General features: G+C 44.9%; 1 protein-coding gene across 1 annotated transcript; it reads right to left on the bottom strand.

Annotated features, from left to right (window-relative positions):
- Positions 1–12705: 12705 nt before the first annotated feature.
- LOC142803212 (uncharacterized) lies at positions 12706–17115 on the bottom strand. The gene is made up of 9 exons (XM_075888306.1): positions 17093–17115; positions 16915–16988; positions 16740–16808; positions 16588–16635; positions 16003–16086; positions 15878–15937; positions 15613–15648; positions 15474–15527; positions 12706–14163 (listed from the first exon to the last, which is right to left on the bottom strand). Exons 1-7 carry the CDS (start codon positions 17113–17115, stop codon positions 15629–15631), a joined length of 378 nt encoding a protein of 125 aa, XP_075744421.1. The 3' UTR covers positions 12706–14163; positions 15474–15527; positions 15613–15628.
- Between the last annotated feature and the right edge of the window lie 5592 nt (positions 17116–22707).

Here is a 22707-nt window from a genome sequence, read left to right as displayed (position 1 = left end):
GATCTGCTCGTGGTACATATAAACCATGTGTGCAATGTCCCTATTGACCATTACAGTGATTTCTGTGATTCAGGCTGCACGGAACCTTCGTTTGCGAATTCGTAAAAAACCTTGTTGACTCGTCACGATAGTGTCCACTCCTTTGCTTGCCAATAATTTGGAGCAAAAACTTTAAAATCAAGGTAACTATCTCATGCATGCTGGCTGACTACTGTGTGGTAAGTGGTAATATTACTTGCATACCGGGGAAAATAAATATGTTCCATTTGCGATGTCTCAAAATTATCTCGGTACACTTTAACGATCGCTAAAACCAAAAATATTTTTTGCGTATTAGTCAAGTACAATGTCTCAATTCAGGAAATACGCCTTGCACCATAAAACTACGCTTGGTAAGTGAGGTAAGTCGCGAAAATAAAATGTGGGTGGAGATGCCACCTTAATCTTCTTGCAGGAAACCACGTGACATAAAATTCAAACGCGTGTACTGAGTCTTACGTAAAAATAATTCATCAAAATTAAGTACACTGTTATCTGTCAGTTTGATGGACCTAAGATACGAAGCATCAAAAATATTCATCAGGCAAATGTTGCGAAAATACAATACATTTTCAAAATTTGATCATCACCAAAAAAAATTAAGTTCTACCCTAATTTTCTCCGCTGATAAAGAACTTGTGGCATCAGAGGTCTCGGTGTGCAGCGTGTCAGTGTAAACTGAGACATTGGTTCTCTTTATTGTACCTTTAAGAAAATATTGCCAACTGCTTGCGCAACATGAGTCACTGCAAACACTGCTTTAAAGCAATATTTGATTTTATTTGAATAAACATCAGACGTTCACTGACAATTTAGTCCTATCACTTCTTTGAACTCGGCCTTGTCGTTGACCTCGTGTTCAAGCGACTTAACAACAGTCATAAGTTTTTTTGGGACATGGCATAGCATTATTATGATCCATTTCTTGTGCCCAATTCAGGGGCTATCATGATATTTTTGCGGAGGAATGATCCGAAGAGATGCAGTGAATTTAGATTAGATGTCAACGACTTGTACTACCGTGAAATGGGGTTACTTTGCGACAGATTTTTTATGTTTTTTCCTTGCCAGAGAATCTTCAATATAAAGGCGAATGAATAATAGCAGAACGTTTATAAAACCTTCCCTCGCACTGCGGAGTGTTCTACTGATCCACATTTTTAATACGAATGGCTCTATTGAGGTGGAGAGGTGAGGTGGGGCGAATGACTCTGCATCGTGTGGGGCAGTTTTGTGATAACGTTGTTTCTGGTTGAATATCATTGGGAAAAAAAGCTAGCACAAAGTTACACAATCAAAAGTACATTTGAGTTATCTACAATTGGTTTCTGTTCTAGCAACCACTCAGTGGTATGAAAATTTATTCATACATGTACCTCCTTAATCAAGATGTTTTACCGCAAAGATACCTTGTTTGCCTAGTGGATTCAATTGAATACAAAATTGCGTTTTCACAGTCCGGCCATCTCCAGTTTTTTAGTATCCTCTCTATAGTGCTGATGATCTGCCTATCAGGTTTGACTTCTGTCGCTCATCCCAGGTAAAGGGGTCGTTCAAAGTTTGCTATGTCGAAGTTATCCTTCTCGAAGGTTTTTTCTCCGGAACCCGCACCATGGAATCTCAAACGTTGCTAGTATAGGAGACCAGCACTGCAGTTTTCACGGCCACCCTGGCGATGAGGTCGCCCACTTCTCAGCTGCTCCCGCAGACAAGAGTGGCGTCGGGCAGAGATGGTATGTGTGCGCATCGCCGTAACAAAACCAAAGGAGTGGCTACTTCGGCTGGTTGGTATTGCATTTTTTAGAGAAATATACTTCCTTAGTGCGCAGAGTATGTTTCAGAGCGAAGATATAGCAGAGAGATAGGACAGAGCGCACACTTACGACTAATTTTATTGCACAGATGGCGGCAATATATATGCAGTCAAGAGGGCGAGGAGATCACACACAGAAAAAAGGACAAATGATGGCGCATCCGCCAGACCACCTTATTCTAACCTTAATATGACAATTTAACTGAAAGGATACCTGTCAATCTGTCAAATAATGAATACAGGTATCTTTTCAGTTAAGTTGTCAATTTAGGACTGGAATAAGGTTGTCTGGCTCATGCGTCGTCATTTGTCCTTTCTTCTCTGCGTGATCTCTTCGCCCTAATGAGCGTACAAATATTCCAGCCATCTGTGCAATAGAATTGGCTGCAAGTGTGCGCTCTGTCCTATCTCTCTGCTATATCTCTCTTCTGAAACGTTCTCTGTGCGCTAAAGAAATACATTTCTCTCTCAAAAAAAAAACAACTCAAAAGGGCGCTGGCGGTACTGCTGCGTATTTAAGTGCTACAGTATGTAAAAAGAAGGACGTATAAAGAAAGGAAGAACGTAGAAAGAGAAGGCAGCGTTGCATCCAAGCGGTTAGCCAAGCAAAATTCTGCTCTCGCTCTTCTTTCTAGTGCTGTCGGGCTCATTTATAAACCGGATGGTACGCGTCTGCTATATTCATTCGATAGTGAAGACAGCCATTAGTGGAAACCAGGGCCAAACAGTCGAGTTTAAACGGTGTTTTGCTGGAAATTAAACGAACATAATATGCAACAAACGGCATTGTAAACTTTTTTTATCTGGTCCACTGAGCGTAGAGTAGTGCACATCAATACTAACAATGTTTCCATGCGTCCGTCCATTTGACCTTCACCACCGAACTCTATCTGATGCCACTGCGTGTAGTGAACAAAACGATAGGCAGGTAGTCTTTTTTTTTGTTAACAGTTGCGTATAAAGGAAAGCTGCATTGTCCACAACACTTTTTCAGGGCCACGTTCATACGCCTCTGGGCTGTTATAAAAGATACTCTCACGGTGAGAACTCAATGCTGAAGTGCCTCTGTTTAGCTTATTTTGTGCAAACGACAGGGTTCTTGTTACAAACAAAGGAACAGACTACTCAAAGCTCAGCTATATGGAGCCCGCCAATTCAGTAAGCGTTTTTCTCAGTTGCTGCCGTGGCTAAGTAACATCGAAATTTACGCGTTGCTAGAGAAAAATCAAATGTCTTCGATGTTTACTTGTTGTTTAGTTCACCTAACACACAGTTTCAGTTTTTTCCTCTTGCCTGTGTCGGCCTACAATGAATATGCCTTTTCAACTTCGATAACTGCTAGGCTTTAGTGTGCCAACAAGATATCATTCTGAGATACGCTGCAGCGTGCATACCAAGATTGTGACCGCTTGGGGTTCTAGAATGCGCACATATGTTTTGGTTCACAGGTGTTCTTTTTATATTTCGTCCCCACCTAAATACAGCCATTGTGGTCGGAGATCCATCCCGCGCTATCAAGCATAAGACCGCGACACAACCCGTGCTATGCTGTCACAGTGGTTTGCTTGATAAAGTCCACGTACATACATACCACAGACAGGGTGCACATATGCCGCCAGAAAAAAAAAAGAGATGCCGCTGCCGTTATTTATTCGTTTCTTTACTACAGAAGTGCGCAGTGTAGTATCGTCCCCGCACGAGCATATAAGCCGGTACTATCATAGCACGAAATCCCAACCAGAAAATGATCACGAGGAAGTTGCCATCACTAGACAACACTGTCTCTTCGATGCCACATGCATAGCTGCAGTCTGCTTCGCAGAGCTTCTCTCCGTTTTTAAGTGCTTTACATGTCAGAGTAGCCTTCAGACAGTTTTTCCTAAACCACAGTACAGTATACTTGTGCAATGGCTTTTAGAGCTATTCGTTTCATAATAAAGCACGGCAGCGCAAGTGTGTTCTCTCCCAGCAGCTGGTCCACGAATGGCTGTATTGTGTCACGACTCTCTGCCAAGTGCTGTTTTTTGGCGAGCCACCTATCCAGTCCTGGTCTTCTATGAAACCAACACTTCGGATGAATGCAAGTCTCAAAAAGCTCGTGAAATTTTGGAGATTTGTTTAATGTAAAAAACAACATAGAAAACCACATCAGCACATCTTTCATGGCGTTTGGAGATACCATTTTAAAATAATACAGGAGCCTTGCAATAATTCACAAGTGTCAGTGCTGAATTCAGGTTTGCATAGATTTTTTCATCTTGTGTTGTCTATCTGGTGGTCAGTCATCCTCTTGTGTGGTATCAGCTGATGTGTGCCCAAGAATAATCTAGAGTTGAATGTTCGTGCGGTCGTGTGTCTTGTCCTGTTATAAATTTATACCGCCATAGGCTATAGCTGCAGACTGGTTCACCTGGCTTGCAACGCTGTAAGTCATGTCTAGGTATCTCGAAATACCTTGTGTTTATTTGTAAATTTGTCAAACAGGCTTGCTTTAAGCAACTTCATTTGAAACCTATTCCTAAGTATTTTGGTCTGTGGCAGATTTTTTCGGAGAATAGTTGTTGAAGTATTTGTTCATTTTTTTTTCATAATGACCACATGGCATTTGATCTGAATAGTACAATATAACGTCTGCTCTCATCGTTTTTGATTGCTTTTTATTGTTTTAGCTTGCATATATGTTATACTGCAGTGCTTAGAACTTATTTCGATGTGTTCATTTCTATTTACGTATGCAGGTGTGTGAAAAAGCTCAGCGTTCCATCAAGACGTTGCTGTTGAAGTTTGTTGGCCTCGATGGAGGTTAGGAAAGGCACTTCACAGATGTATTCATAGATTTGCAGCCCGATCGCTGCTGCCCCTCAGAGCAGGGATCTGCGACAGCCTGTGGTGGTTGCTTTCCTGCCCAATCGCTGCTTGCAGGACCCTTGGCAGACAACTTTCATTGCCTCATCTCCTGCTGCAGCCCCTAAATCATGGCCCCACCTCTGCTGCCCTAACCAGCCCTATGCCTGTGGAGCCTTGCTGAACTCGGCGCAGAAGACTGAGGCGCAAAAAACATAACGTGAAGCAGAAAGACTAGAAGAGAAGAAAGAACAGCGCCATTGCCTCTTTCTATGTCACGCATTTTAATCATCCTTTCATTACGCACTACAAAGTGTTTTTACTTCATCTCATCCAAATGTTCTTAAGGTATTTAGATATGTAGATGATTTTTAGTTGTTATAGACAATATATGCCCTTTTCCTTTTCATGTGATGAATGAGCAGGTTTTAGATGTTTTTAGAGCAAATACTAAGGGGCTCACGTTCACTAATGAACTTCCCGAAGATAGCTCCTTGCAGTTTTTGGAGTTTAACCTGACAATTTCAACTGGTCACGTATGCTGTGCGTACCTCTCTCGGAGTAAGAAGTAGTTGTTACTTTACGATTCAGCGCATTTAAAGACTGTGAAACTTGGTATTGCTCTACTTTGCTTAGATTTGGCACTCCGCATATCGTGTGAGCATGTTATACAACCTAGCTTTATGTGTCAACTTCTAAGACTTTCCAAGGCTGCAGCTACCCTCAGTCCGTAGTTAGTTCCGTGGCGGAATCTTTGCTGCAGAGGGTGAAAAGCAGAGTAGCTAATGCAAATGTGCGCCCGAAGGAGAGAGAGTGGGCTAAGCCTGAAGTGGTACGGTATATACGCCATGTGAGCCATAACCTCAAGAAGGTGGCGTCCCGTTATGGTGTTCCGGTCGTTTTTTCAGGTCCTCAAAAACTTGTTCAATTTTGCCCACGTATCACATGCGATGAGCAAAGGGGATGCCAGAAGCAGCACACAACAATTTTAGGCGCTGCGCACAAGGCGTAGTATATGGGACTACCCTAGGCTGTGGCAAGTTCCAGATCGGTCAAACGGGACGTTGAAATAATGACAGACTGAGGGAGCATGCCAATAGTTTAAGCAAAAGTGATCATGCGCTCCTTTCAACGCACTGTAAAGCCTGAGGATGTGTGCCATTGTTTGAGAAAACGGTGATTCTTGGTAGGAGCAAAAAAAAAACAGCTAGAGAGCTCCTGGAAGCCTATTTTATCAAAGAGAAAGGGCCCGATTGTATCAGTGATACATCTATTGTGTTGTACTCAGCTAAAATGCAGTTTTTCAATAACGTAGTGCTTTCATCATGACGCTGTGCGATGTTTGTTGGTTGTGCACGCATGCGCAGTTTTGTCTTCTTTCCTGTGCGTTTCCTAGACGGCCATTAAACAGTTGGTTGGCGCTGTTGTTTCTTCTCTTCTGCTCTTCCTGCTTCACGTTATGTTTTTTGCGCCTCAGTCTTCTGCACCACGTATGCACCAACTAACCCGAAAACAAGTCCCTTTGGAATACCTTGCTGAACTCGCCTCTCAGTTTGGGCTGCATTACTGAACAGCAGTAACTTAAAAGCTGAACTGAAAAAGGAATGGTTAGACATGATATACCTAGAAATAAAATTACGAAAATTGTGTTCTGCTACTCTTATTCATAGATTGCTTGTGTGCGGAATATTTGCGTCGAGCAGTTATTATAGGTAATGTTTTTATCTAATGCTTGATGGAACAGCCAATGTTAAAATTTCTGGCAAAACTGAGGAGGAATGTGTGGAGAAAACTAGACAGTAACTAGACTTGTGCAGTCTTATGCTTTACATGTGGGGAGGATAATAAGCAATGCAAGAAAAAAGGCAAAATGAACGATTTAGTGGAATCTTGTAGTGTTTCTACACTAGTCATCGAGTGGTCAGTCGCAAGTATACTACACCGCGAAAGTCGTACGGGGCTGCTATAAGCTGCTAGGGGAAGTTCTGGGAGCGTAATGTAAAGTCTACCGGCTAATCAATGCCAGTAGTTTTTTAAAAAGCCCATATTATTACCGGTGGAATATTGTCTACCATTGTGTGACTGGAGTCAAAACAATGGGAGAGAATATTCGTCGTGACGCAAATGCTGGCGTTATAATGGCATGTCATTGGCAACAAAATGGCCCGAGAATGGTCCTATGATGGATGTATGTTGGCAACTACGCCGGTGAAAGGACGGGCCTTCATTGGCATGCGTAGAGTGGGGCGGCGTCAGCTGGATATTGGCAAATGCAACGGCAGAACGTCGACCCCCGTCGGCTTGAAGAACGGTTCTACACCGGAAGAAGTTGCACTTGGCCTAGATGCAAACCTTGGGCCAATATTGCGGCCGACGTTAGCCGATACGGGTCCAAGATCGGTCCAACGCCGGTGTGCTGCCTCGGTAAGTGCCCGAAAGTTATTTTTGAAAAATCGCTAAAACAGAGCTCCCTTCTAACTGATTGGAAAGTGGCGTCTGTTGCTCCTATAGACAGTTTCGGTGTTTGTAAACAAACTGGCTCGTGCCGAATGACCCACCCCTGTATACTTCCTATGCGGCACTTCCGGTAATGCTTTTACAATGATTTCGGCGGTGTCTTCGTGGTGCGTTTGAGTTTGCTGCTCTATTATTTCTAGCGCATTCTTTAAGATGTGTTTGGAGCAACGTCTGGCGGCTACATGAATAGGCTCGACGTAGCACACGGCAGGGACACGCACGACCACTGCTGCAGGTAACGCGGCTCGCGTGGCCGACGGGCGCCGCGTAAAATACCTGGCATGGGCAGAACACCGTTGGCGCAAACACAAAAGACGAAAGAAGAGACTCGAAAAAGCGCACACTCGCAACTGACTTTTATTGAACCGAAGCTCGTCTTATAAAACCTTCACTCACGCCAACCAAGAGACCAACCAACTATAATCACAATCTATCAGATAGAAAATCGAATTCATTATCATACAATGACAGAGATGGAACACTGATACATTGTTCCCCAAATTGTCTAATAAACATCGCCTCTACCAATCCAGGTGCCACATTGTCTTTGCTTTTTAGCAGTATTCTCGTACCGGCATGGCCTTCCGACAAGCGCGACCCCCTGCTCCATTTTACCTTTGATAGTGGTCATGCCTCCACAAACAGAAAAATGCATCAATTGCAGAACAAACTTGTAAGCGAACTTAATTGGGCCAATTGGTTCTGCATGTTGGCGATGTGGATGCGCTTTGAAGACGCAGACAGTGAATCGACAGCACACACCTGTCTTTTCTCTGTCAACGTCTTCAAAGCGCAGCCACATTTTGGATGTGCCGGAGAAAAGTGAAGTTGTTCAATTAAGGTTTTCGACTAGAACTGCAAACCTTCCTTCTGTTGAACCCAGAACATATTTATATTTTTGTCTAAGCACACGAACTCAGAATAAAACGCTTATTTCAGCGCCTGTGTCCACCGGGGACTTCTCAAAGAGATCAGCGGCGATCGGAATCGCTTGCGATCCGAAGTGTTCGTGTGACTGAGAAATTATAAAATTTACTGATGTGATGACGTAAACTGCGTCTGCGGGGTCACGCGAACTATTTTGTTTTACTCACGAGTAAGCTATTCATGAACCAAACTTTCAAGTTTAACCTATACCTAAGCCGGCAGTTCATGTTCACCCAAAAGATAAATAAACTTGAGTGTGACAATGTTTATTAGCGGCATAAAGACAGACGACGAGTCATTCGCTCGCCCAGTTGAGAGCTCACTCGCCAACGTTGCTTTGAAAAAATCTAATGCAATGACAACGAAGCGTGCACACCATGACGTACACTGTGCGGCTATTCATAATAAGCGTGACTACTTTGTACTTCGTTATTTCGAACAGTATACACATCATTGATATCACTCAAACTATGCAATAAACACCGTTGTGATGGATTTTCAGTGTTAGCTTCCACGTTTTATTACCCATTTTCCGCGTCAGTACTCTTATCTGCCACGGGTGGAAGATGACAGTGGCTGATGTGTTCTCGGTAACGGGGGCTTTTGACTAGTCCAACGTATAAGTATTGCTTCTGTGCCATTAGTCTGCGCTGAGCTTTACATTGTCTCTGATGAAATGGGCAGAACAAACCTACGCGCTCTTGGTGGGAATCCAGCTTTCTCGCGTGATGGTGGAAATGTAGGCACTATTTCTATCGTCATCGGTCAGAAAAGAGAACGTTTTGACTAGCATATATAACTAATTTAGGCATGTAGACTGCATCCTGGCTTGATACAGCTGTGCTCGAGTTGCCAGCATTTCATCAAAAATAATTTTATCCGCATAAAACATTGAAACACAAGCAACCTCGGCCAGCAATAAACGCTAAAACCACGCGAAAACAAGCTAAACTGGTTGTTTCCAGGAATGGTTTTCCGGTGAACGCACAATGTTGCCAGAAACCGGCAGGCTCTGGCGAAACCATCTATACACAAATCTGGCCCACGCATTGCTTTGAATAGTTACCACTCTGTCTCACTCACTTCTGTGTGCAGTAAAATTCTTGACCATATTTTATAAACTGTGATTTAAAGCACAGGGATAGTAATCTCTTATTCAACTCTAACCAGCATGGATTTAGGCAAGGGCTATTATGCGTCACACAACTGGTAGAGTGCACCAATGTTTTAGCAGCAGCACAGGACAAAAAATTTTCGGTCGACTGCGTTTTCCTTGACATCCAAAAAACGTTCGACACTGTTTCGCACTACATATTGCTTCAAAAACTAACTAGTTTTATTATTAATTCCCAAGTCATTGTATGTATTGCTGAATATCTGCTTTAGTGGCGACAATATGTATTTGTAAAAGACGAACAGTCTGATATGACTAGTGTTACGTCAGGGGTACTTCAGGGATTAGATCTGGGACCATTACTTCTTTAATGTATATAACTGTCGTTAACAAAAACGTACAGACCCATATTAGCCTATTTGCAGACGACTGCATTTTATACCTTTAGATTACCTCTTAAACTGAGTGCTCCGCAATTCAAAACGACCTATGTGCAATATACGCGTGGTGACAGCAATGGGAAATGAAACTGAATCTTGAGAAAACTGTTTGCATGATGTTTTCTAGAAATAAAACAAATAGAATTTATATACCCCATAAACAGCTCGCCGGTGAAAATCATGCGCACTTACAATTACCTAGGTGTTTTTTTTTGCCCATCTCCATCATGAAATCGGCATGTGGATCACACTGTAAATAAAGCTTGTCGTAGCTTAGGATTCTCAAAAAGAAACACGTGCTTTTCCTCAGCAAACCCGGGAGGTACTATAAAAAGCATGTGTGAGATCAGTATTGGAGTATGCATGTTGTGTGTGGCACCCCACAACATTATCAAATAAAGAAAGATCAGGAAAAGTTCAATCCATGGCGGCAAGATATGTGTTTAATGCACCTATGTATGACAGACATTCAGTGTGACGGAAGCTAGGCTGAAGTTCAAATAGAAGTATTTGCAGCACCAAAGGGCATCATATCGACTGAAACTATCGCACGGCATATTTTATTCTCATACTCAAATTCTCCGTAAGCCGGCCTCACTACATTTCAGCTCGCAATGATCGTGAACACAACTTCAGAGAATATAAAGGCAACACATCCTACCTTCAGCAACTCTTTTTTTGCGCGAACTATAAGTCAGTGTAATCGACTTTCTCCCACAATTGTAGAAATTTCTTCAACGGATGCGTTCCTTTCTGCAATAAACATGATTTAATCTTTTGACTGCTGAGCTCTTTGTTTTATTTATGAGATTTTCATCTAATTTTTTTCTCTGATACATATGAATTTTCTGACGCAGCTGTGCTCGGTGTAGCTGTGTATGTTTTGTGTCTTGCAAATCTACTTGTTTTATCTTTTTTGTTTTTTCACAAACCTATGTAAACCTGCAAATTTTCCCGTTCTCTTCCTGTACCCCCCCCCCCCCTTAATGCCTGTATGGGCGCTGGGGGTAATAAATAAATAAATAAATTCCTGTTTGTGGAGCCCGAACGCTCGCAGTTAAGGCTTCGCGATGGTCTACACTTGATGCCGTGCTCTACAGCTAAACAGAAGGTCCTAAAATTGTCTGAGGCCCGTGTACTTAAATTAGGGAGCACAATAAAGAACGCCAGGTGTTCTAAATTTTTGGAGCACTCCAATACGGCATTCCTCATACTGACACCGTGATTTTGAGGTGTAATAAAATAGATAAGTATTATTGTTAAATAAATATTTTTGGTACGTTTATTTCTTCAAGTTTTGTTATCACCTCGTTACGTTACACGTGATTATTAGCGCAAAACGCGTCTGCAGTGTTCGAAAAGATAACGCCCTCTTTGCAAACAACGAAATTATTCTGGAACCTACGTGGCCGCTAGAAATAGCGCTAGAATATTCGACAGCACGTGTATAAATGCCGAAGCGCTTCACCGCTTGTCAGTTGATCGATGGCCGATGCTCTGCTCGCCACTATCAGTGCCAGTGTCTTGATGTAGTGCGGAGATAGGTTTGCACTAGGCTTACCTACTAAGCGCAACCGTGTAGGATTGCGACGTCCTCCACTGCCGCTGCGTGCAACGACGCTGCGGGCGGGTTCGTTGTTTTCTCCGACATGGCACAGAAACCACGCACGAGGCAGGAAAACAAGAACGACGTGTTTATTAACCCTAGATGCAGCACAGTGCGACACTCACGGGCTTGCAGGCCGTATAGGGAACTCAGCAAGACCGAGCAAGCACGCTTGCCTAGGGGGCGACGACTCCCGCACAAGGGCCGAAGTCGAACGCACCAACGAGAGTACGCCTGCTGAGCAGCACGTCAACCCCTTATGGAGTAATGTATCTCTACGTCGTAAAAGTAGCGGCAACTGCTCTCCCATCCGCCGCCTCCTCTTCTGCACGCCTTTCGCGAGCGACGGTGGCGCCCCCTCGAACGCTCCATGTGGATGCGTGAAGCTTTCAGGCCGGTTGCGTGCTGGCGCTGCCACTTTAGCCACAGCCTTTCAAATCCAGCCGTGGCCGCGTGCCATGTCTCGCATACGGCTGTGTGTAATGATTCTTTTTATTTCTGCGTTCATTGGTGTGGGTGTGCGCACCATCTAACTCTCTTATGTGCGCCAGGAGAGCTGCAAATGATGTACAATTTGTAGCAAACTGCACGCCGTTCACGGTTCTTTTCGAAGCGTAGCGTTTTCCTGTATATCTGGCACGCATATCAATAACTGGGTTTACTTAAAAAAGGTTGAGATAAAATACTGTAAACACGACGCGCTATTTATTGCATCGGTAAGAAATATTTACGTGGCCGCTGTGATGTCAAGCCACGCCGTTTGGGAAGGAATAGTTCCCGTGCGTGTAAATTATCTCTATCCTCTATAACTACAGTAATGTCTGCAATTCCCATGAAGGTGTTCCATCAAAACTTCATGATTTTTCACATATGTTATTTTTCTTCGGCCTGCCCGCTGCGGTGATGTTTCGGCGCTCGCCTGTTGACCCGAAGGTCGCGTGTTCAGTCCCGGCCACGGCAATTCAATAAAGGTGAAATGCTAAAGGCCCGCGTACTGTGCGATGTCAGTGCACGTTAAAGAACACAAGATGGTCAAAATTTCCAGAGCCCTACACTACGGCGCACCTCATAATCATATCGTGGTTTTGACTCGTAAAACAACATGTATCATTATTATCTCCTTTGTCTGCCTGCCCAATGGCGTGTGCTCGCATGCGCCGTTCTGGGATGTTTGGCCTCTACGGAACAGCTTGCACCAATTGTCGTATGCATAACGCTTATATGTCAACTGACAATAAATGAAGTTATTAAACCATATGTTTTCTGCCAATAGTAAGAGGCAAGAAAGATTTAAAACCAATATGCTAAAACCAACGACAATAACCCCTCGTTCTATTGAAGTGCCGAATTGCAAACAGACATTTTCAGTGGCTGCAGCTCGAATAAAAATTCTACTTAACGGGCATACTTTTCTGAAAAGTGTTTTTATTTCCGTACATTATGCAATACGAAATGTTTTGCAAAAGTACAGCACAGGTGATATATGTCAGTTAGGCTTATTACAGAAAAATGAAACAAAAAATTACACAAAAATTTCTTATTCTTAAAAATGACACCGCAAAACACAAACGACAAAGAAGAATACAGACCAAAAAATCAAAGATGCAACATGGACTAACAATGAATATCACAGAGTTATAAAATGCGGTGGGCTGACATTCTTTTGTAGTAAGAACTTAGTAAAATGGCAGACAATCAAACAGTGGTAGCCTGCACTGAACATTTGTGCTTTAGACAGCAAAAGCACTAGATGGTTATTGCGAGGAAAGCAAATGCGAATGTTCCCACATTGTCTCCACATATCACAAAATATTGATGTAAGCACATGCACGAGAAAAACGAAGTGCTAGACGCTGTCATATAACAAGAATTAACTTTGGAGATGATGTGAAAACAGATGAAGCAAAAGTCTGATAAAACTTTCATTCCGCTAAGTTGAGGCTGCATATAACGACCAACACAGTTCATCAACAAAGTGAATGTGCCCTCTCCCTAAGCGCGTTCTACCTGGAATTATTTTAAATTAGTAGTAGCAGCTTGGTTGACAAGGCTGCGACTACTACACTTTGTAGAGCTATTTTCAGCACTCAGCTGATTCTTCTCGCGGAGAAAAATGTGAACTTTTGTTCGAAAAAATACCCTCAATAATTTTTCTTCAATGTGGTGGCAGACAGGGAAATTTACAATTCATGAATGAAACACTGGCACGAACAGAAGCCTCAAGCTGGTGAATGCTAACTATATTTAGCAAAGTTTTGTCAGTGTTCGCTCTAAACAAGTTCTCTGCCACTTTTAGCAGCTCAACAACAGCCGGCGAAGGCAACAAGAGGTGAATGGTGTTAGTGTACGACTTTGGCTTGGTTAGTGTGCTGGCCTTGTCAGATATTATGGCATGTGTACATTGAGTGCAAGTAGTGTTGTTAATTTTCACGTTGCGTACAACATACCCTGCCAAATATTCAAACGACTCGTGTTCTAGACAATTTAGGTCAACGAAATCATCAGGGAAGGCGAGAGGCACTGTGTTAGCTCTTGCTTCTGTAGTAGCCAGTTCAGAACCCAGACCTAGCAGAGAAGGCGCGTTGTCCTCAGAGTAACTGCCACGCTTGCTCGGCTTGAAGAATAGCGAGAGTGAATTTCCGGTGAAGTGCTAGACAATAAACTGCTTCCAATGAGTTGTCGCACTCCCCAACATGAAAGCGTGTGTAGCCATTGCATCAGGCAGAAGAGTCCCGTCTGCCAGCCGTATCGTTGGTTGGCCGATGACAGTATCAGTAGCTTGGTTGTATGTGAGGCCTGCAGTAAGCTGGATCTCATCGACCATCAGGACAACGTAGCGTTCGTGTTCATCCAAAAGGCTCACCTGCACAAATGAAGTAGTGCACGTAAGCAAAACAATCACAATTCAATGAAACGCCTACCTCCCTTTCTACCCTTCGATGTGAATACCCCTCGCTTCCTTTCTCTTGCACAAGATGCTTGCCACGATATTATGCCAAAAAAACACAAGAACTCTCACTAGCTCCCCGCTATTCAAGGGAAGGGTACTCGTGCTTCATATTCGCCCTTCCAATTTAAATTACTGAGAAAAAAGAACTTTACAATACACTTCCGAAGAAAGCTCACTGATTTTCTGGTGGGATAGAGTTGAAGCAGTATATTTCATATTCTTATATTCGATCTGCCAAACATGCATATATCTATTCCTCCCCCCGAACATATTAGTCAAGCTTTCCACAAGTGCAATGGCAAGCGTTTTTTACCTCAAAAAGTGGGTCTAAATGCACCCCTTTACTCTACAGATGTCATTGTACCTATGCCAGCACCGAATATTACTCGGGTAAAAAGTATTCCTTGAAATAAAAAGCTTCATACATGAATTACACAAAAACGACGCTCCAACTAGTTCTAACCGTGCCTACCTTAAGTGCAAGATTTGATTGATTGATATGTGGGGTTTAACGTCCCAAAACCACCATATGATTATGAGAGACGCCGTAGTGGAGGGCTCCGGAAATTTAGACCACCTGGGGTTCTTTAACGTGCACCCAAATCTGAGCACACGGGCCTACAACATTTCCGCCTCCATCGGAAATGCAGCCGCCGCAGCCGGGATTCGAACCCGCGCCCTGCGGGTCAGCAGCCGAGTACCTTAGCCACTAGACCACCGCGGCGGGGCCTTAAGTGCAAGAGGAGGCAGCATTTTACGCAAAATACCCGGGGAAAACTTGTAATTTTCAATGTAGTGCTGAAGTGTCCGTTCAGCAGGAAGCGGTGCAGCGATCTCTCTTACGACGTTGTAGCCGCGAGTACCACATGCTAGGCGGAGCTTAAAGCCTTTCTCAATGGTGGTTCGAGCCAACGGTGCCCCTTTCATGTTGGGCTTTTCCATGGAACGCAGTTGTTCTGGTGCCAAATGCCGGGAGCGATTTCGTTTCAAGGATGCCTTTTCTCTGACAGCTTTATGTTTCTGTCGCTGTAAAAGTGGCCGCCTGCGTTTGAGCTTTTCAACCCTCCTCCAGTTCACTGAAACTCTTACGTAGAGCTGCTACAGTTTCTGCAAAAAGAAAGCCACACGAGAGATTCGCTAAAAGGTAATAATGAAACGGCATATCATCACGTGTACTTGGAGAAAAGTGTCAGCACTGTCTAAGAGAACAGTATATCTGTTACCACTTGTATGAAGATTTTCATGTAGCTCATGAGCGTTGACAGCTGACGCAGGAGCTGGAAGATAAAGACAGACCATGATAACATTATTGCACATACTGAAACACCAAGTAACAATAATCATAATTATGCTTTTATTTACCTCCTAGAGTAATGTCCTACCGGTTCAAGTCAGCATCTGGCCCAAAGCACGAACGATGAAGAAAACAAGTCAGGAGAAAACGAAAGCACTTGATGCCAGTGTTTACGACTGTACACAAGAGGTGAAAGTGCATAGAGCTCGTATTCAATTATTGTTGCAGCTGAAGCCTCGAGGGCTACACAAAGGGCCCTAAGTAGCCATATGACAGCACTACTGGAAAGCATGCAAAGCATGTATAAGGGGAATTCAAAAAATTTCACCTTACCTTGTGAGAGAGGCTCCTCGAGCGGGTTGCTCGGGATGCTGTTGAAATCGGCTTTAGGACCTGACACAAGGGGTAATAATAGAAATTTAAGGGTACTTGAAGATTAATAATAAATTAATACCAACCTCCAATATTAGAAGCTGCAAATAAAAGCTGGGTGCCACTCGGAGGCACAGAGGGATGTTCTGGTTCATTAGGAGCCTGTAGTTCTGTAGAGAATGAAAATCAGTCAGTTTGACCTCATTTATGTAAGTTCCAGCACTACTTGATTTTTCTAGTCATTCCAAAAAGAAACTTCTGCAAGAACAACACAACGAACACAAAGCACCTGTACTTATTATCCTGTCTGTCTGTTGTCTTTGTAGCACTTTTCTTTTCTCAAAATAGCGCTATATCATTCATTGGATATTACGTTTGACTTGCAAAGGCAAAACTTTCAACCTACTGGAGGTCTCTTCAGACCCAACATTTCTATGAGTTTTTGCGAGAGGAATGTATAAAACAGGTCACATCAAGAATTGACTGCATGTAATGATGGGCACTCTTCATTGTCAAGTAATTGAAGCTGAAGGCTACCAGAGACTGCAGCAGAGCCTTGTTTACCTGCATGAAGTTTTGCAAGTACATCTGGAACACGTGGTACTAACGAGAAATTCAGAAAAAATCTACCTTCAGTCTGAGGAGCTACAGAGTAAACGACCCTATTTTACCTTGCGATGATGAAGGTTTGTCCACCGTCAGAACAGGAGCAGGTAATGCTGAAAAAGCGTAGACAGTAACCACGAAGTCATGTTTAAATATAGGTTAAAAAATAGAAAAATCTACCACCATTCTGAGTAGAATTTCAAGCACAAAAATTTACCTTCGATCTGAGAAGCTACTGAGGAAAGAAGATCGAGGTTGTCTGGTGTCAGAACAGGAGCAGGTAATGCTGAAAGAGCATAAACAGCAACAACGAACACTGGTTCAGTTTCAGGTTCAATGACAAAAAAAATTATCTTTAATCCGAGTACAAATTGAAGGATAAGAAAGTCTACCTTCAATCTGAGAAGCTACCGAGGAAAGTATACTGAGGTTGTCACAACCAAAGTCAAAACAGGAGCCAGTAACGCTACAAAGATCATAAAAAGATAACAGCACGTTAACTTTCTGACATGTACAGAGTAAACAACTTCTTTTACCTTGTGGTGATGAAGGATTCAGGCTATTGTGAACCTCCTCTTGCACAGCGCCTGCATGAAGGATACATGTTGTGAGATAAAAGGCAGGTGTGAGTTTTGAACAGTAACCATTGTCTGATATATGGAGATGGTAATGAGCTGAGGTAGTAGCAGACACGTAAGTACCTAGGACACATATTGAAAGGGTGCGTTTAGCAGCTTAAAAATAATTTATATGATAGTGCTTGTGCCTTTAGCTCTGGAATATTGCCCTTATTTTCTCAGCTTGACTCTCCTAACTCTGAGGTTCTAGCACGTGATGTATCATCTGCACAACATATATAAAGAATTGCAACGTGTCAGCTTACGTTGAGTTGATGGCTTTCTCGGTTGGAGTTGCTTCCTGTGACAGAATATCGATGGTGTCGCATTCTTCTTCAACTTCTTGACTCTAAATTTGTTGAGAACAAGTGACTCAAACTCACTTTTTTCAAAGTGATCCTAAAAAAAAGCCCCGCTCAAGTTACGAATTTGCAGAAAGCTCTGACTGTCGCCCAGAAGTGGTTCGCGAAATTACACAGTATGATGGAGGAGCTGCACGTAAATGCACGGCCTTCGATGAACTCCGCGCGCTGTTTTTTTTTGCTATCGCATTTTCATTCTGACGCTTGCTTTGTCTTCGCCTTTCCATCCGCATATCACAGTAAAAGGTTAGTAAATGTGTGAAACACAACCTAGTGTTGCAGTGCATGACACTCGTTCTTTCAGAATTAATAATATGCTGGCCAAAACCGCGATATGATTATGAAGCACGCCATAGCGGGGGGCTCCGGAAATTTTGACCATTTGGTGTTCAAGACAGTTCTTTGCTCGAGCAAGTGACTGTCTTGGTGCATGACAAATTCCACAAACTTTTCCGTCACATTGAATAAGTAATACATCATATATGTCACACGGCAAAGCAAGGCGCCTGTCAAGAGTAGAAACGCACGAACACTTACATCACAAAGCCGCGCCGATCTCGGCTCGAAGTTTACTCGACCTATTCTGTGGAGCCAGACTTTGCGACGACCTGCATTCTCTTTTCTGCGCGGAATGGCAAAAAACTTTTTCCCTTGGGTGTCACGGTTATGGCAGCCAAACACACAGCAACCCGGCATCGCGACAAAACGAGCGGAATGCACACATGCGCTTCACAATTCGTGCACTTCACATCAGGTTAATACACAGCAATTGGCACCTTGGAGCCTTCAACATGGCACCCAGAAGCGAAGGAAACAAAATACCGAGAAAAGGGGAGCGCGCTACCGCGTGACTGCAGCCACCCTATCAGAGGCCTGGAGAAGAGGAAGCGGCGCAGATCAAGAGAATGCTGTACTTTTCTGAATGTACAGGGGCTTTATCGTGGAGGCCTGAGAGCATCGGCCGCGACAAGCGAATCGTCGGGCGCAACATAGCTTGTAGAAGAGGAGGAGGTCATGCGCGCCCAAAGGTAAATGGCGCGGAGTTGTGACGTAGGCCCGCGCAGCGTAGCGTGCCCGGACATGCCAGCGGGAGACGGAGCCGAAGCTTGACTCGCTCAGACCAAGAGGTGCCCTGACAGCCATCTTGGCGAATGCCGGTGGTTATACGCGCCCGGGCTACGCGGTTGGCGTGCGCGCGACAGCTGGGGAACGAGGCGCCTGGTAGGGGGGCGCTCTCGTATCCCACAGCAGTAAGACTTCTTTTTTTTGCGTGGCGAAGAGTTCGGTACAAATGAACAGCTTAGTATTCAACCTGCAGTCTGCTCCCTTCGTCACGTCACGACCCCGAGAAACCTGGTGAAGGTGCTGCCTTTTCATGTATCGGATGCCCCAGTCGAGCCATGAACCCAGTCCGAGCAGGAAACGAGACATTGACGCCAATCCCGAGCAACAAGCTAGCCACAGGTAACTTGGCGTACCACCAGAGTACGGGCTTCTACCTGTAAAGACCCCGCAAACCACGACCCTGAACTCAGACACGGTGACATTGACAGCTCCTGTGCCACCTGCACCGATTCTGCTCCGGCATCCCAAGGAGCCGGCAACGTTCCACGGTACATTCCTCGAAAACCTGAAATCTGGCTTGAGATATACAATCATGTCACTGCCTTTAACAACTGCAGCACCAAGGACAAGCAGCGACATGCCTGCTTTTACCTAGAAGACAAAGAATAAACCTCCTTTCAAAACGGAGAGTCTTCATTTCAAACCTGGGAAGATTTTTGCAGCGCATATCTGTACACCTTCATGAGTGTTGTCTGCTAGAAGAGGGCCCCTTCCCTGCAGGATACCCAGTTGCGACTCCCAAATGAAGAAGTCGTCATCTTCACGGAAGAGATGACTCGACCATTGGCGACCATGCCGACGCTGAGATAGCCGAAGATTAAAAGTTCAGCTGCTCAAGTGGGGTGTTAAACAAGAACTCTTCGCCCGTCCTGTTTTCAACCCACACACGATGGTCGCCGAGTTCCTCACCGATGCTACAACTATATCAAGGCGCTTGATATGCGTACAAGGCAACACGACCGCCGCTCACCGACAATGGACTACTCCGACGTTTAAGCTCACAGTTTCGATGATCGGCGCGAGACCATCCACGTGGTCGTGCGTGAATAGTTGCGTAAGATGTTCCCTGAATCGCAACCTCGAGTGGACTCGATCACAGTCATTGTTCGCGAAAAAGTGCATCAAGCACTAGGAATTCCCGCACCAGTGCAGTTTCATCCGAAGATTAATTGATAGGTTTGATACGGGTGGCTTAACGTCCCAAAACCACCTTATGATTATAAGAGACGTCGTAATTGAGGGCTCCAGAATTTCGACCGTCTCAGGTTCTTTCACGTACACCCCAATCTGAGCACACGGGCCTACGATATTTCCGCCTCCATCGGAAATGCGCCTCTGCAGCTTGGATTTCATCCGTAGCCTATAAACTACGCTGATGCAGTGCGTCGTAGCACTCCCCCACCTCGCCACCAGTGAAGCGTTCGCTACGAAGTTGGAGAAAGTCAAGCACGCCTTGAAGGGCCTCAAAATACAGACAGCTGAAGTCCACCTAGTAACGCGGGAGGGAATCTGTACAGCGAGAGACTGCATTAACAACCGCCTTCACCCCGCAAGCTTCATTGTACCACAGTGGTGCAGGAGACGACGCAGACGTCACCATACCAGCTGGTCTATAGAAGAAGCCTGACAACGACGCTCGACGACATGTTGCTCTGATGAATAAAACCTCCACTTCATCGTTTACCTTCAGCGCGCGCAGGAAGTTCGTGAACTCGCCCACCTGCGCATCAAGAATCAGCAGGGGACAGACACCGCCGTTACAATATTTGATGACGCTTCGTGGAATACCAGCCAGGTGAACATGTTTGGGTATGAACGCCGATGCGCCGACGTGGACTCATTGAAAAACTTCTGCGACGGTACTTTGGGCCATACAGGGTAATTCAACATCTCGGCTCACTCGATAACGAGGTGGTCTCCGATGGCATCACGAACTCTCAATGACACTGATCGCGTCCTGAAGTCGTCCATGTCGTGCACCTCAAGCCTTTTCATGCACGCTAAAGGGGCCCTGAAACACATTTTCAAGTAACCATAGAATGATAAACTGAAAGAGCTTATTTACCTCACGAATTAAACTCCGCAAAACTTTTGATAATTCGTCTAGTGCGAGTGGAGTTACAAAGGTTTGTGGCATGCTAAAACTGCATTCGCTCTTCTCTCGTCCAGACAAAAGTACTGAAGCTATGCAGGAAGGGTTGACAGGGCTACAGAAAAACGTCACGTGCGCCTCGTGACCTTGAGCATTTCTTCTTTTTTTCTTCGATCGCGCGCCTTTTTTAGTGTGGTCGGGTGCGCATGGAAGAATATATGGATGGATTGGTATGGCTGTACCCTTTTGATCAGGCGGTGGCTAACACTACCAAGCCGTCAGTCGTAGTGAACAAAAAACTTTATTTGTTTTTGTCCTTTAAATAGTGAAGTTGAGGAGTGGTACGTACTTTGCAGTGAAGGGTTTATTTTCGTTCGTGCCTTAACTTTAACTACCAATCAAATAACCTCCTTCTAGTTAATTCTACCCACTTAAAATCTATGTTGCCCTCCCTGTCCCTAAACCCCAGTGCTTTGAAAAACTCTGCGCCATAATCCGGAACTATAGAGTGAAGCCTTTTACAGAACATTGTGGCGACGCAAAGCGGTGCTTCTGTGTGCGGTGCAGAGAGCGCATGCGCCCGCACGAGAAAGTTATCTTCGAGAGGAAGAGTGATAATAAAAGTCAGTTGTTGTTTGGGACGCGAGTTGTTCACTTGCGCAGCTCTACCGAGCGACGCGTCACAACATTGGTGACCCGGACTCGGAATATAGACACGGCGACCGGAGTGTCGAACCAGCCGCAATATGGATTCAACGTCCACGACCGACGCCCCTCCGACAGTCTCCTCAGTCGACGGTAAGCTGCCCCTTTTTGAACTGCGGACCCCGCACTTTGGTTCATACAAGTGGAATCTCAGTTCGCAGCCAGACGAATCACCGCAGGCCTTACGAAATACCACTACGTAGTAAGCAGCCTACCGCCCGCCATTGCCAGTGAAATCAGGGATCTGTTGCTCGCACCACCTGTTGAAAACGCATATGCAACGCTGAAAGAAACCCTTATTCGCCGAGTTACGCCCTCCGAACCACAACGACTGCAGCAATTGCAGTGCGGCACGGAACTCAGCAACCGTACTCCTAGTCAGCTTTTGCGAAACATGCAACAGTTGCTTGGCGGAACATCAAACACGATAGATGGAGTATTGCTCCGAGAACTTTTTTTGCAAAAGTTGCCTGCAGGCGTCCACATGGTCATCGCGGCCTCAGAGCACAAGGATTTAACCGCCGCCGCCGAACTTGCTGACAAACTGGTAGCAATGACACCGCCCACACCCATGGCTGCCATGCAAGCGCAACAGCCTCTAAACGAACTTCAAGAGATGCGTGAGGAGATTGCTCGACATGCCGAAACAGTATCAGCTTTGCACGCTAGCAGGAGGGCGCAAACGATAACCGAGCCTAACACGCCGCTAGCGCAAGAGCAGCACGAGCATATCTTCTGGCATCATCGGAGGTTCGGAAGTAGTGCACGTAAATGTGTCCCACCATGCGCGCACTCGGGAAACAGCCGCGGCAGGCACTGAGGGCGACCAGTGCTACTACGTTGCCTCCAAGTCGTCCCTCAGTATTTTTTATTACCGACCGCAACAACGGAGTACGTTTCTTAGTGGACACAGGCGCCGAGGTGAGCGTTATACCGGCGTCACAAGCTGAAAGAAAGAAACCTAGTACATCGCCCTTGCAAGCTGTCAATAACACGGTGATAACAACATATGGCCATCGTTCACTGTCGCTGAACTTCGGTTTCGGCAGAACGTTTAGCTGGGTGTTCATAGCTGCTGATGTCAAATTCGCCATACTAGGCGCAAACTTTCTCTAGTTCTTCGGTCTGTTGGTCGACGTCCGCAACAAGCGGCTTCAAGATCCCGTTTCTCGGGGAGCGGTACAAGGCACGCCGTGTTGGCACCCCCCTATCAGCCCGGCCTTGCTTAGTCCAGCTGGAGAAGCGTACTTCACCGCAATACTACAAGAGCTCCCAGAGCTGGCA

Source organism: Rhipicephalus microplus, chromosome 3 (genome assembly GCF_043290135.1).
Source record: "Rhipicephalus microplus isolate Deutch F79 chromosome 3, USDA_Rmic, whole genome shotgun sequence".
Taxonomy (NCBI): Eukaryota; Metazoa; Arthropoda; class Arachnida; order Ixodida; family Ixodidae; genus Rhipicephalus; species Rhipicephalus microplus.
The sequence above is the reverse complement of the archived record's forward strand: the minus strand, read 5'-3'. Positions and strand labels throughout refer to the sequence as shown.

Bases quoted from the DNA above. Each gene is read 5' to 3' on its own strand.
- LOC142803212 (XM_075888306.1), bottom strand. From the start codon at position 17,115: ATGCAGGCGCTGTGCAAGAGGAG. The intron at 16,636-16,739 runs GTAAATTTTTGT...ACGCTTTTTCAG, and splicing joins AGTAGCTTCTCAGATCGAAG to CATTACCTGCTCCTGTTCTG. The intron at 15,649-15,877 runs GTAAGGTGAAAT...GCTTTGGGCCAG, and splicing joins CGAGGAGCCTCTCTCACAAG to ATGCTGACTTGAACCGGTAG.